This window comes from Ammospiza nelsoni, chromosome 5 (genome assembly GCF_027579445.1).
Source record: "Ammospiza nelsoni isolate bAmmNel1 chromosome 5, bAmmNel1.pri, whole genome shotgun sequence".
NCBI classification, from domain to species: Eukaryota; Metazoa; Chordata; class Aves; order Passeriformes; family Passerellidae; genus Ammospiza; species Ammospiza nelsoni.
The window spans coordinates 10,656,555-10,671,666 of record NC_080637.1 but is presented as its reverse complement, the minus strand read 5'-3'; the positions used below and the strand labels follow the sequence as shown (position 1 = coordinate 10,671,666).

The following is a 15,112-nucleotide window of genomic DNA, read 5'->3' as shown; positions in this document are numbered from 1 at the left end:
AAAAAAAAAATTACTGTGGAATGTTGATTAATTAGTTTCCTTCTCTGTGCCTCCAAAATCACATTTATTTTCTGTAGCTCTTTGGAAAGTGAATCAGAATTGTCAGCAATTTGGGAAAAGCTTAAAATCTCACAATTTATAAATTCAAATCACACAAATGTTCAAAGCTTTGCAAAGAACTACTGGATGGATACCAGACTATATATGGAGTTCACAGACAGCAGGATAACACAGAGCTTTGACTTTTTTTTTAATCATATTTTGGTTGAGGAGCGAAATATCTGGTCCAAAAGGCTGGAGTCTTCCAAAATGTAGGTTCTAGCTTATTTTATTATAAAAATATCACAATCAGGAGTATAGATATCTTCTTCCACGTTAAGTTTGCATTATTATTGTTTAATACAGACTTTCATCATCTGTGTTAGAAGATTCATTGGGACACATAGAAAGGTTAATTCTTCACTTAAATATGGGGCAAATTTAGAGCTGGTTCCATGAAGCAGATGAAATCCATTTAAATACACTTAAATACATTTGATTACAGAATCTGAATTGGATATACACAAAAATTTCATGGATAAATTTAAGATTTAGAGATGGGCTTTGTTTACCAAATATGAATTACTTCTAAGTTTCCCTGGGCATTCATCATTCAGTCACAGCAATTCCATTTTGGAGTTTACAGTTAGGCTTTCTTGCAGAAAGATCAGATGTCATTAAGATTTTGTTACAGACAATATTCTATTTGCTTTCTTGGTTATAATACAAAATAAAACTACATTTTTATGCCCACGTGTAATATTTCAAGATAGATTTTGCTGCTGGAGTATTCCAGGAATCCCTTATTCATAAAAGGATCTGCACTCATGTTTCATGGAATTTTATTGCATAGCAGAAAATCCAGGTTCAACTACCCTAACAAGAGCTATTTCAATTTTAGACACCCAGATGTAATTCACCTTGCCTGCCTAAAAGTTCATCAAATATCAAGGCTACTTTGAAAACAGTGCAAAGATTAACTTTTCCAGGGAAAAATCTGGTTATTTGGTCAAGGAATATAGTGATCTTCCTCTAGGAATGTCTTTCTGAACCATCCAATACACTCCCAAAAAGGTTTTGATCTGATGGATCTCATACAATACCAAGGTTACAGGGATAAGAATACATTTAGAGAATGTATTTTTTCTTTTCCTTTACTTATATTTTTCATTTAATACCTCTTTTACAGCATAGTTTTAAATGAGATGATGAATCATAAGCTAATAGAATTGAGCTTCCCTTTAGTCTGGGCCAGCAGACAAAGGATTTTTTTTTAACTTTTATTTTTCATGATAGAAGAAGCAGGGCTGATGCATGAGATATATCCTGTTATAAATTATTGATTCACACTTGCAGCTGATGAGTTATGAACCAGAGAAAAGAGCATAGGAAACAGCCATTCTGTGTTCTGGCTTTTACACAGCAGCAAAGATCTGCCATAATATAATACATGTGTTATACAAAAGTTGTACATGTTCGGATCTTGTTTTACAGAATGAAAAGGATTTCCTTATAGCTCCTACTTACTTATTTTTTTAATACCAAATAAATTTTAATTCCATGCCATGTCATAGGGGACAGCTTTCTTTGACACAGGGATAAATCCTGAATCCTATGCTTCACAAATAAATGCTTTGCCATCAAAGTGAAAATATTGATCTGAAATTCAGTTCTATCAATCTGAATTCTTCACATGCTGAATGTGAAGCCAATGTTATGAAAAGGTTTGCAGTAGTTAAATGGAAGAACAGAAGACTATGAATACTTTGCAGGTTCATGTGTATACGTTAGCTATAATGAACATATAAAGCATTTTACCAGCAGAGTGAATACTACGGCATCACCTGACATCAGAGGAATGATAATTTTCTGCTTTTACAGAACTTAACTGCAATGTATAAATATTCTTTTATTGTTATTATGGTCAACATTTTCTACAGTTCTAAAACAAATATCCTAGTAGTTGCATTGCCCTTCTAATCAAAGTGATATTTACCTGTACGTCAAACTAACCACCCATCCTTCGTTAGTTTGTGTTGGGATTCCATTTACAACTCTCAAATGTTTTGTTGAGGCACAAGGAATGGCAGTATCTGAAAGCAGGTCCAGAGATGACATTTTACTAAAAGCAGTAGGAAACCTGCACAGTTGCACATAAGGACCACAAGAAGGTCAATATTTATTATGTATTAACTTTCCTTTGCTAGTGAAATATCTTTCTAGGCCATCAAAACTACTTCAGTGAAGCTGAGTAGGTCTATTTAAATATCCATAGGGAATATGAAATACATAAATTTAAATAGATTTTTGAGATTTACATAGTTAAAGAGCAAACATTGAAGCTCATTACCAAATCTCACTACTGGCAAGACATGACAGTGAGAACAGATAAAGAAATATAACAAAGCTATTCCCCATTTTTCTCTTGTAAAATTAATTTTGCTCAGTTTGTATGGTGGGTTTTTTATAACTTTACTAATCTTTATTTGGTTTCCCAATTGGAAAGAAATGTCTAGATTTAGAGGATAGTCATGCACTGCACAGTTCATACACAAACTTACCATCCACGGTGGTTGTAGTAGGAGTTGTATCACCTTCACCTAGACAGACACACAAGATAGTCATAATACAAAATTAAAATACATTTAAAAATTTACTACATTTCAACAGCAAATGACATATTGTTAAGTTTAATGGTTCACAAAGTTTTAAACTTCAATGATTTCTTCAGTACACTGCAAAAGTAGTATTCGGCAACGCTTAACAAGGGGGCAGAATTTCATTCCGACAGAATGAAATAAGAAAGAAACATTTTGGAGCAGGGATGTCAAGCATTTTTCTTCTTGGCTGAATCCTGGAGACATCAGGCTGCCTATCATGTTCAATTTACATGTTTCATTCAAACAAGCAAATGCTGAAAAATGAAGTTATCACTTTTATATAAGCTTTTAGGAACTATAGAAGTCATGTGATTAAATCCAAAGAAAACTGAAAGAAATTTTCAATTCCTTAAAAAACTTTGAAAGACATTTGAGGTTCCCATCAGCAAAAACTTACTCTTATCAAAACATGATCCCCAAAATCTGGTTCAGTACGTCCATAGAGTCCAATTAAAAAACAGTTACAATAAGTTTGCTTAAACTTGTTTCTAAATATTTACCTTCAGTGACACGTACAGAGTGACCCAGCATTATGAACTAGAGGTACATGGGTAGCTGCTGAAAACTTGCCCAAGGAAAATTTAAACAGTCTCATCCAGATAGATTTCCATCATTAAGAAAATATATGTGTGAATATATAGATACACCACACAAACAGAGGTATATTCATATATACAGATGCTGTTATATCCATAGTGAAATTTCTACGTGCATGTACACACATATGCACAAATGTGTGTGTACAGATGTATGCATAGGTGTGCACACATACGTATTTTCTATGTATAACTGTATGTATGTGCATATGTATTTATACAGTACTGTAACACTAGTCCGTATGAGTTACAATTATTAAACTGGCATATTCCCACTCTGGTGTTTGCAGAAATGTATTACTCACCAGTTCTGGGGGCCCTAAAAATGTTTGCTGAGAGTATATCTTAGGAATTCATAGATCCAAATAATGAACTCAGAATGAGTGAATAAAAAGTATATTTCTTCAGCTATTCTTCATTTATATTGACACAAATAACCTTTTTCACAGTTTTGTTTACACTTCACATAGATGCCAAAATATCACCTGAGACTTCAAATACCACTTTTTAGAGCTGCTGGAGTTCAGGCTGTGAGGAAATGCAGTAGATTGCCTCTAGGAATGAGTGTAACATTATCCTTAACCTCTGGAGATCACAGACATGCATTCAAAAGCCTGATTTACCATTTAAGTGCTCTCCCAGGACATACTGCAGAATAACTTAGAAATAAGAGTTGAAGAGAAAGATTTTGAACATAAATGTGAATTGCACATTTTTCAGCATAAAACTATATTTTTCTACTTGTCATCAGTTTATTGCTGAATTCCCTAGGATTCTTAATTCTGTTTATTTAAGCTATTTAGATTTAAACATTCAACTCTGGAGGCATGGTTTTCCTAATTCTTGCCAGGAGTTAAATCATCCCATAAACATCCAAAAGCAGAATCTAATCTCTATAGCACATACACACTTCAGCATATATATAGTGAGGTATCCTAACATTGCAAAGACAGATCACACAAAGAGTCTCTGAAGCCTGTAGCCCAGAAGATAACTCTGCCTGGGTTTCTTGAGGCCACAGCCAGCATTATGACCGCTAGACAATTCTTTGTCTCCATCCTGCCCTCATTCAATAGCTAGATCTGTTGGAAAATGTTTGACCATCTGTAATAGCCCCTTTGTGCTCCTGCTGCATAAATAAGTCTTGAAATTTCCAAGCTGGTCAAGGAAAAGAACCCCTTGTTCATATATTGCACAAGCAGCTTCTGTCTGCTCCTTCTCAGTCACGCACAAGTGATTCTTGATAGAATCACACATTTTTGCAGCCACAAGTGACAATAGGAAGGTGTGCACAGGCCTGTGACACCGTGGCTTCCCTGGGACTGCACAGCTGACAGTGCCAGCAGCGTGCCAAGTACTCACATCGAGAAATAGGGCAGTAATCCCAGGGCACAAGAGGATCATCTGTGTAACACCAGGGACCGTGAAAATCATCATCTGGATTGCGGCAATAGTTTTTCTTCAGTTTACTAACATCTGGTTCTCTGAATATTTGTATATGCCTACAGGGAAAAAAAAAATTCAAAGTGTTGAAAAGCTTTATACTATAGCCCACATTTTCAAAGGTTAAATGTTGCTTTGCTCCACATTGTATTATTAGCTGATTGAGAAGCCTACAGGTCAGGGTTTAGGGCTGGTTGAAATCAAAGGGAAGATGAGACCCAAATATTTTCTGGATCTGGGTCCAACTTTCCTCTGTTTTTTAAGCACTGTGTCCACTGGAAAGCTGGGAGGCTTCTAGATCTCCTACTGAAGCTAAAATCTCTAGATACCCTCAGGAGGGATCATTATACTGATTAGAAGAGTGCCTGTGATGCCTTCCTCCTTTGGGTAGCACAGGTTCTATCTCCTGCAGGTTAACAGCACAAGGGTGCATAGAATCTACAAAGCTGAATCAAAGGCAAAAGAAAGACAAACTAAGAAAGCAAGCAAGGAAGAGCAGCAGGCCATGAGAAAGATGAATGGCTCAGACAAACCACAGTGATAGGTCACCTAAGCTGCAAGCCTACGTGAAGCACTGTAGAGGTGAAATTTTGAGGCCAAAATCTGAAGCAGAAGAAGTTTATTTCTGGCTTGTCAGATACAAGGATACAGGCTTCTTTAGTTACAGCTGTACTTCTCCTTCAGTTCATAACCAACCACTCATGCTGCCTCTAGAACAACCATAACCTGAGAAACTGGTAGAGTGAGACAGATAACCCCTCAAAGAACTTCCCAGATGGAAAATGGGTGGGAGTAAGAAAAGAAAGGCTGATCTGTGCTCTATTAGATGAATGCCATTGCATCAAGCATCCAGTAGGTTTATACTGCCTCAGTTACAGCAAACTAGGACTTATCATGCTTCTCAGACAGCATGAGCTTAAACCTCTGCTTCCCTTCCCTGGGCAGCACACTGGATATGCATCCTCTCTGTCCCCATCTGTGGGAAGGAACACATGTAGTCCAGCTGATGATACCAGACAGGGCCACTGAAGTCTGCCTTTTGCAATTCAGCTTCCCCAAAGGCTGACTTCCTGACCTACACAGTCCTTCCAAAGGACAATGGCTTGTATGCTCAGCACTGTGGCTCTACAGCAAGTATCAAAGCTAATATTGGCACATTTGCATCAGCTTGAGAAACTAAAGGAAAATGAAGGAGAAACTATTTTCATCACAGTGTGTGATATCTCATACACAGCAAAACATTTTATGAATCCCTCATGTTATATGTAGTCCTGATAGTTCATTTTACTGATAGTTCATTTTACTTCAACAAATAAATTAATTTGCCATTTCTACTACTTGAATATGAAGCCAAAGTAATGATAAACTACAGACATTGCAGGGCTTTTAATTGGCATTTGAAGTCAGTGTCACTAGATTGTAGACTAAAGAGTCAATTTCAGGCTGCAAGGGACATTAGGTGGATTCAAGTCCAATCTCCTCCTTGAAGCAGCATGAGCAATGAGATGAGGCTGATGAGACAACAATTTCCTCTTATTTCTGATATCAACTCATTATAGCAAACTTTCAAGGACAAGGATAGGGTAAAATAGGCCAGTAAACTAAACACTAAGAAACATCTCAAAGCCTGCAATTACTGGTTAGCCTGGAAAAAAGTCATGTTGTGCAATATATTTAAACACAAAGAAAAGGAAAAAAAAAAGGTTAGGAAAACAAAGATATTAAAAGCTCCAGGACATAAGGGGCTACTTTAGAATCAATGCAGATGAAAAAGAATTGCCATCTGGAGGCAGTATTTATTCAGGACTCACTGAACCATCTCTTTCTGTTTCATATGTACACACCTACGTAAGTCTTCAATATTTTTGTCCCATGTGGAGCAAGTTAGCCCAAATCTTGTCTTGGACAGATTCCCCATGTAACTCTTGCCATTGCCACGATAACAATCTGAGAAAAGAAGGATGAGACAAAAAAGTGGAGGGTGATTGTGCAACATTAAGAAGAAAACTCTTCCTTTCCATCAGTAATCCAAATCACCAAAGACAAGTGTTCTTTTAAGCAAATCCTAGACACTATTAATAAGACAATTGCACAAAACAGACCAGAAGAAAAATGGAAATTAGTTTTCAAATTTACATAGATAATATCCTGTTTGATACCTTCATTCCCAATACAGCAGTATTTTAAATTTTGCCTTACTTACATGGACTTGGAAAATTTCTTTCGTAAATAGTTGGTTTATGATTTATTTAGAAGGGCCACATAGAATATCCTAAAAGTTGTCAGAAGCTAGTTTATACAAAACCAAGAAAAAATGGTCCCCTATTCCTTCTTCCACAAAAGAATAGGCATTTGGTTTAGCTTTGTGTAGTTTTAAGATATTGGCAACAGTATATAATTCTAGACTTAAGTACTTCAGCAAAATCAAAAAATCATCATGACTTTAATTTTAATGTAATTCAAAAACTTGCTTGTTCGCTCCAGCAGAAGTCATGTTTAATTCATAAGCTTTTATCACAAGCCTTTTTGAGACTTTTCAAGAGAATTGTTTAAAATTATCAGTACTATAAAGACATTTTGCATAAAGCACTTAATTTCATATTCATCAGTATTTTTACTTTTTGATAATTGATACTTTACAAGAAACACAGAATGAATGTAAAAGTTTAATCCTTTCTCTGGCATAAGTCTTGCAACTGCAACTTTTTTAAATTTATGTTAACATTGGCTAAAATTTAAAGATGGAGACGCTAATGCAGCTTGATGTAGGGTTATAGGTCTGAGGTCTTAGCCTCAGTTTATGCTGCGACTGACATCCATTCAGGATGCAACATCACTCCTTACAGTAATACCAAAACCTCATGGGAAAAACATTTCCCTGAAGACTCAGAATGAACCTCACAGGCAGAAAAGGTAAGAACTCAGAGCATCAATCCCTTCTAGACCAGGAGATATTTGCAAGAAAATAAAAAGAGGAAAAATTGCTTTTGGTAGCCTGATACGCAATTATAAAAAGACTGTGAAACAAGGAAATCATCTCAGCTGTGGAAAAATGCCTTTCAAACTAAGAAAGGTAAAGACAGTAGAGCAGATATATAAATAAGCCTTGTCTAAAAATCAGATCAACTAAAATCTTTGCTGCAGCTTTCCCTGCTGGAATTACAAACAAAGTGAGAAAGGAATCTCATTTACACCACAATGAACCCCGAGAATGCCAATAAATCCAAAGCAGAGTTACATAGGTGTAATACAGGCACAGCTTCTCCAATTTTCAAGGCTGTCTACTTGATGTTTGGAACAGTATGGCATTCACTTGAAATCTTGTTATCACCCTTTCCTCTGTTACCTTGTTCATTTGATACATCACACTTAGGAATCTGGGAGCAATAACCAATACGGATGTTTGGGTCAGTGGTAAAGCACCAGGGTGATTCAGACCCATCTGGATTTCGGCAGTAGTTCTCCCTCAAATCCCTGTAAAAATAAATATGTTAGCTCGCAGCAGGGATAACCTAAACCCACCAATGTGGTCCATTGTTTTTTGTCATGAATTAACAAAAATACAGGCTCACTCAGGTCTCTGTGTTACTGATCAGTGTCAAGTGCAAGGAGATGAGAAGCCTGTAAGAACACAGTGTGAAAAAGAAAAAATATTGTAATAGAAATGTGTTTATGGAAGTTAATTTTCAGCAGACACATGTGTTGATGGGATATGAGATTTCATTTGAAGATTAACAATATTTTCATTCCGGATCCTCCATCAAAATTTGAATGCAACTGACATTGGATACACCTGCAATATATTACAAGTGCTTTTAAATACAAACATTACCAAAGTGCTAAAAACTTCCAGTACTTTGAATGGTTCTGCTGAGTTTGGATAAACAGAGTGCTTTAGACTATCAGTAACTCACTTAAGAAGCTGAATTGTGGAAAATAAAAAAAAGTGTATCTCGAAATTCCATACAGCTGTTACCTTTAAAGTAAAAGCTAGTCACAAGGGAAAACCTTTAAATGTCTTTTGCAGCTTGCATGAAATATTCAAACCTCTTAAATGTAAGTTTTATTTCCCTGTCTCCTGACAGTTGTTGCCATGTTCTGTGCATCTCCATATTTCACTGCATTTTTTACATCTGCAGCACTTGCTGATAACAGACTATTGAAAGAATGGGCCTAGTACTGTAATTCTAACTGATATTTACCCATCAATAAAGATATTTGGTGCAAACTGGGCTGTGGCTCCAATCTGGTCAGCAAGGTTTCCTCTAGGCTTAGTTAAAAAAGGACTGAATGAGCATTACTAAGGTAACTGCCTAAAACTAGCAGATTATTCCCATCTTGGGAGTTTATGAACCATACAGAAAGGTTTGATGACCAGTGGTCAGTCAAGTAAAAGCAGTCCTATTGATGTATCTCTATTTAGTGATGAGATAGAAAAAGGATTTAAAATATGAAAAATTAAAGAAGGGTCTTCAAATATTATGGGTGTTAATTATTACAAAGAAGATTACATTCAGGTAATATTTAGGACATATTAAATTAAAGTCAGCAATCAAACTCTGAAGGAGTTTTTAGTTCCATGAAAAAAAATCCAGTGGTAATGTATCAATGCTGTTGGGATTCAGGTCCCAGCCTGGAACACATCCAGACACTTCACAATCATATTGGTGAATAGATGCTTGAAGGAGAGGTTCATGAAAATCCCTAGGGTTCCACACAAGTTCATCTAGAACTGTTCCTTTGAGATCTCAAGGACTGATTTTCCCAGGCCCAAATGGTTTTGAGCCTCAGCAGGGAGAGTGGAGGCATCAGAACAAGGGGCAGGGACAGAGCCCTATGCTCTGCCCTGATGGCATGAATTGTTAAACATTTTAAACCTCAGCTCTTTTCCCACTGCAGTAATAATAACCACAAGTCTCTACTCACTTGCATTTGAAGTTCTCAGGAGTGATGTTGTGCTGGTGAGGAAACTGGGAGTCCCACCTCTGGCACGGGATCCCGCTCCATATGGTGCTGACGGTGCCGCGGTAGCCCTCGCCCTGTCCCCGGACGCACGCTGTGGTCTCGGCTGCCGCCTCTGTGCTGTTCACCACGCTCTCCTCTGCAGACCCAGACAAGAAGGGCTCTTTCATTCTCTTAAGAATGGCTCAGGATGTCACGTTTGAACTCCACATTATTGATAAGAGTCATGGATTGCATGATGTTCGAATCATGGTAATTGCAGTTTTATTGGTGAAATTGCCAATGTGATTAATTTTCTCCTCTTCATACTTACAACATCCACCAAAAATCCAAAATCAAAATAAGTGCCAGACTTAATGCTATTTTATCCAATTGCATGCAAAGAGTCTGCAATATTTTCTTGTGTGAAACACCTGGCCTATGCTGCACCACTGGAGGTTAGAAGATATTCCTGGTTACTTTTTCAAGTTCAGCAAATATCATTCCCTCAACTTTAAAAAACTAAGCGGCCACCCACATGTGCACTGTTAAACATGGTAACACATATTTGTAGGATTAAAATACAATTGGGTTTCTCGAAAGAATTCCCAGAATATCAGGTCACAGGAAAAAAAAGATGCGGATAAAAAACAGTAACAAAAAAACTATAGATACTATTATAAGATAATGTGCTAAATTCTTCTAGAAGGTTGTTTTGGTTTGGTTTGGTTTTTATGCCTCATATGGTTGAAAGAGTGAAAAAAACCCCTAGCTTTTGAAATCAAAGATTAGTATTCTCTACAGAGAGAAAAATGTTTTAAAGACTAACAAATTCATCAGACTCAAGATCTCTTACAGATGTTGATATACTCTGCACTCACCCTGGTGTGGGCTGTCTTGAACTAAATTCAGAAAAACAGTGGTTTTGAAATGACTCATTCACATAACTTGAAAGTCTCTTTTTATTTCTTATGCAATTTTCATAATTGCAGATTAATGGCACAGATATTGCATCAGATATATACAAAGTAGTACAAAAACTAAATACACTGCAGTATGAGCAATTCTTCTTCAATATCCTCAAAAGTTCCCAATACAACATTTCAAAAGAAACTGCATATCTGTTGGTAATTGCTATGGTTCACAAGACTAATTTTATTTAGATTTAAACATTCATATTATCTTAAAAGTATTAGTTGCCAGCAAAAAGTATGTCAATAAACTTCTTTATTTAGTTTTCTTCAAATGGTCCAATGAATAGAACAGTATTTGTGTGTTACTCATATTGTAGTTCCCTCCTGGTAACTTGAGCCAGTTCCATGAACTTGGAGAAAATATGGATCTTAAGGAAACCAAATGTCATAACAGATGGTTTGGGCTGATTTGCTGACTGATCTTTGACGTTAAAGATCATTTCCCTGTCAGATGATAACATCAAGTTGTGCAGTTGAATTATACATGTATCCATGCATCCCTTTAGCTCTTCATCTGGTTGATGTTTTCAAGTCAGTGTTTCATGGTCAAATTCATTTCCTGTCCCTCCTTCCCAAGGCAAACGTTGTCCTGTTTCAACGGGGTTTTGAGTTCCAAGCTCATTCCAAAGTCAAAAGGGTATGGCACTGCAAGTATCACAAGGACGTTTCTGCAGGCTGACAAATTCACTCTTTATAGGGGAACTCATCAAACACTCGTGCAGCTAGGAACTTTATATTTAGTCTTTAAAAATCACTTTTTAAATAATAAGACTACAAAAAGATGAATTCACACAACTTATAGTAATAAATAGCTGTAATATTTTTGTTTTCCATTATAAGTAATATATGAAAACAAATGAAGTTAATGAAGTTATATTCTAAAATAGCTTGTAAGCTGATTAGAGTGAACATTGCTATGCAACATCCAAATACATATTAGTCTTTTTCAAATATACACACTCTTTTTATACAAATGAAAGAGATCTGGGGAAAGACCTCAAGGGGCAGGGGTAGAAGAATTCCCTAAGATGATAAATTTCAGCATATACCCTGGCTTCATAATATTTCCTAACTAAATTAATAAATTAAAATTTCATAACTCTAGCAAAAAGTCTTCTTAAGTAATAATGTACAAAAAAATCAATCAAATATAAGCTGTTGCAAAGACCTTATCTATACACAAAAAGTTACTTTTTCAACTGCAATTAACTGTATAGGGCATCTACTGGGTACTCAGTCATCCTAAAGGAAAAGTAATTAGGTTGGTGTTTATATATTATGTGGGCTTGTTTTTTTTTTTAAATCAGATGCCTGAAATGAAATAAGTGATGCATCAGTTGATTTAATCAAGGCCATAGTAATTTTGTAGAGCATTCCTTCTTGTACATCTGCACATGCACAGTTAATTGTTGAACCTTACATTATGTGTCTGGACAGTGACCTCTACCTGTGGATCAGATTTTACCACTTGGCCGTGTCAAAATATACGATGTAAAGGCATCAGAAGAACTTAACTTTCACATATTTGCACAGCCAAGCCACTTCTGGAAAGACTTGCACTATAATGACTAAGAGAAAATTGTTTCAAATCTGTAACATGATTATCTGCTATTACTTGAAGCAGCTCTCAATAAGAATTCGAGTAATGAGAGAGATCAGTAAAATATTCTTATTTTAACTAATAAACCAGTTTGATTGTTCCAAAAGGTCCACAGAGCCCTCCCCAAATTCTTCTTGCTGCACCACCTGCATATACTACAAATGTCTTATTTTGAAACATGAAAAATGAGACTCCAAAATATTTCCAAACTTAAATTCTGATATTCTGAGGGCTTGTGCCCTCAGAACCAATTCCCGTTCTAGCTATTGAGTCTCACAGAAAGCTCAAAACTTACCAACAAAGGCTTGAGAAATCCTTCATTCATCTGCTGATTCCACAAACAGGCATGATGGGAACAGTCTCCCTATTCCTGTTAATGAAAGTTGGGCTGGGTGTGCACAGGAACAGGCAAGAGCTTGAGGAGCAGTGCCTGCATCACCAGACACTGCAGATTATGCAGCACTTGCCAAACTAAGAACTGCCCAGGCTGTCCAAGCCTACAACTTACATACTCATCTCCATTCAGTACTGGTCTTGTTGTTGAGGCTAACTACTCATCACCCACATAGCAAATTAACTAAATTTAATAACTCTGAGCATGAACATCACATGTGCAGAGCACTGGTGAAAGAGCCCTTAGACCACACTCACCAGTTCTCTTACAGGCAAAATCAAGATCAAGATCAAAATCTATAAAATTGAGTTCCCATCCTTACCCCAGTAAATCCTCTAAAATATAAATTAAGATCTGAAAATCCAAGGGAGTGTTCCAATGAGGAAGACAATATGAATTTAGCTAGATTAATTTAAAATCAGCAAGCAATTCTTACTTTGAAGTACTTACTAATATTTCACAATGGAAGTTCCCAGGATTTTTTGCTTTAGTTCAAATTTCTTTAGTTCTGAACCGAGATTAAAAGTACTGTTAAAGAAAGATCACACAAAATTCCACCTTATAAAAGACTACTACTTATAATTTATGGATTTAGTGGCACTTCTTACTCCTGTAGGAAAGTTCATTATGAATGGAAGAATTTGGTAGTTAGCAGTATTTTGCTGCTTTTGAACTTTGTGGGTTTTTGTTTTCTTTTTTTAAATTCTGGATGACTAAGATTAAACATGTTACTCAGACAGCCACATGAGGGGATTTCCCATTAGCAGTATTTCTATCTTCACATGTTCACTCCAAAGTCCCCAACCAAAGGGCAATAATGCAAAGATGTCCTTTTTTTTCCAAAAAACCCTCTTTTTTTGATACTTCAAAATACATAACTTTATGAATATGGGCCAGCTCATGCATTCATAGAATCTTAAAAGGATGAATTATCATCCAGACCCTTATGTGTAAAGCCACAGATAGTCCTCTCAGTTCTGGTTCTCACAGCAACGCCAGCATGAGGGAATCAGCAGGGGCCTTGAGTCATTCCACAGCTGAAGTAACCAGCTAGACACTGTTTCACACTTTAATCCCACTGACCCAGAAGAAAATCCTGCACAAATTTTAGGGGAATGGTGAGAATCACACTGACTCAAAAGAAGGTAGAGATTTTGCTAGAGAATATATGATCTTTCATGACAACACAACCTACGTATTTGTGGAAAAAGACACAGTTGGAAAAGAAAAAAGAAGCAGAGTCCTATATTTTATCATGAGGAAAATACCTGTTCTTGCTTATATTCAGGCAATGTCTCTTCTACAGTGTCAGTCAACAGAAGGAAAATGTGCTCTGATTTGTAGCAAAACAATTTAGAAAGTGGATTCTAAACGTGATCCATGCAATCCTGGAAATGTTATTAAGAAAGCTGAGTGGCATTTTGAAGCTTCTCATGCTCAGTTACATGATCAGTTTTCTTCAATGTACCATGGCATAGTACAAGAATGGAAGAAAAACCCAACTGGTTTTCAGTGTTTTGCTTTTTTTTCAGGAAAAGCATGTGAGAATGTGAAGAAAACAATTATAGCCAAGCTTAAGAATCACAGAACTGAAGGACTCATTGTCACCTATAACCTTCGCACGTACAATTCATTTGTCTGTGAGCACAGAGAGATCTTTCCAGGCTGTTCCAGTGTCTACAAGGCTTTAAATTCAAAATGTTTATATTAAAATCTATTAAAAAAAAGTCTCCTCACATTTAGAGTTCCTAAATTTCACTTTCAAATTATCACAGAAATGATGGAAAGTATTTGAGAAGGATCCTTTTAGAGGCAATATGGATTAAGCTGTTGCATGAACAGTGAACACTGGACCTATTCTTTGTCTCCTTGTAAAGCATGATGGAAGGTAACACTTTCTAACCTCTAAATATCAGTCTCTTTTCCCTGCCTCTTTCTACAAACTTCTTTATCTTACACAAATATTAAATTTAAATGAGTCTAACTTTTATTTGTTTACATACAATGATTCAGCAAATAACTCTTTAATCAGAACTGCGCATTCAAATGGACAGTTGAAATCTCTGTTTCTAAAGAATGACTAATTTAATATTAGTGGGGTTTTGCCTTCCCAAAAGCCGTAGGCACACTGCAACAGTTCATTTTTAAATCTAGAGTCTCAATTTTGGTGTTTCATTACTTGTTCTTTCCCATTCAGCTGAGATCTTTGTTGGATTCTCTCAAAGCTTTTCAAGCTCTGGTCACCCCTGACTACTGTCAGTGACTACTGGCGGCAAAGGCTGAATCCACAGTAAAGGCATCTGGGCTGGCTGGACATCAGGTAGGCATCAATGAAACACTGTCCTTAACACAGTAATGCAGGTGGGCATCAATGAAACACTGTCCTTAACACAATAATTCCAAAAAGCTCTGCAGTTCTCAAATGACTGATATATGTAGCTTCCTTTATGAGTCTCAGCACCTCT

At 36.4% G+C, this 15,112-nt stretch overlaps 1 protein-coding gene across 1 annotated transcript in view; it reads right to left on the bottom strand.

The window, feature by feature from the left end:
- HGF (hepatocyte growth factor) overlaps positions 1 to 15,112 on the bottom strand; it is a 54,418-nt gene that overhangs the window by 8,820 nt on the left and 30,486 nt on the right. Inside the window, exons 8-13 of the mRNA XM_059471752.1 lie at positions 9,665 to 9,839; positions 8,085 to 8,212; positions 6,583 to 6,685; positions 4,658 to 4,797; positions 2,601 to 2,639; positions 2,036 to 2,132 (exon numbers count right to left, since the gene is read on the bottom strand). Of these exons, the coding sequence (XP_059327735.1) occupies positions 2,036 to 2,132; positions 2,601 to 2,639; positions 4,658 to 4,797; positions 6,583 to 6,685; positions 8,085 to 8,212; positions 9,665 to 9,839 (682 nt within the window). The remainder of the gene's footprint in view (positions 1 to 2,035; positions 2,133 to 2,600; positions 2,640 to 4,657; positions 4,798 to 6,582; positions 6,686 to 8,084; positions 8,213 to 9,664; positions 9,840 to 15,112) is intronic.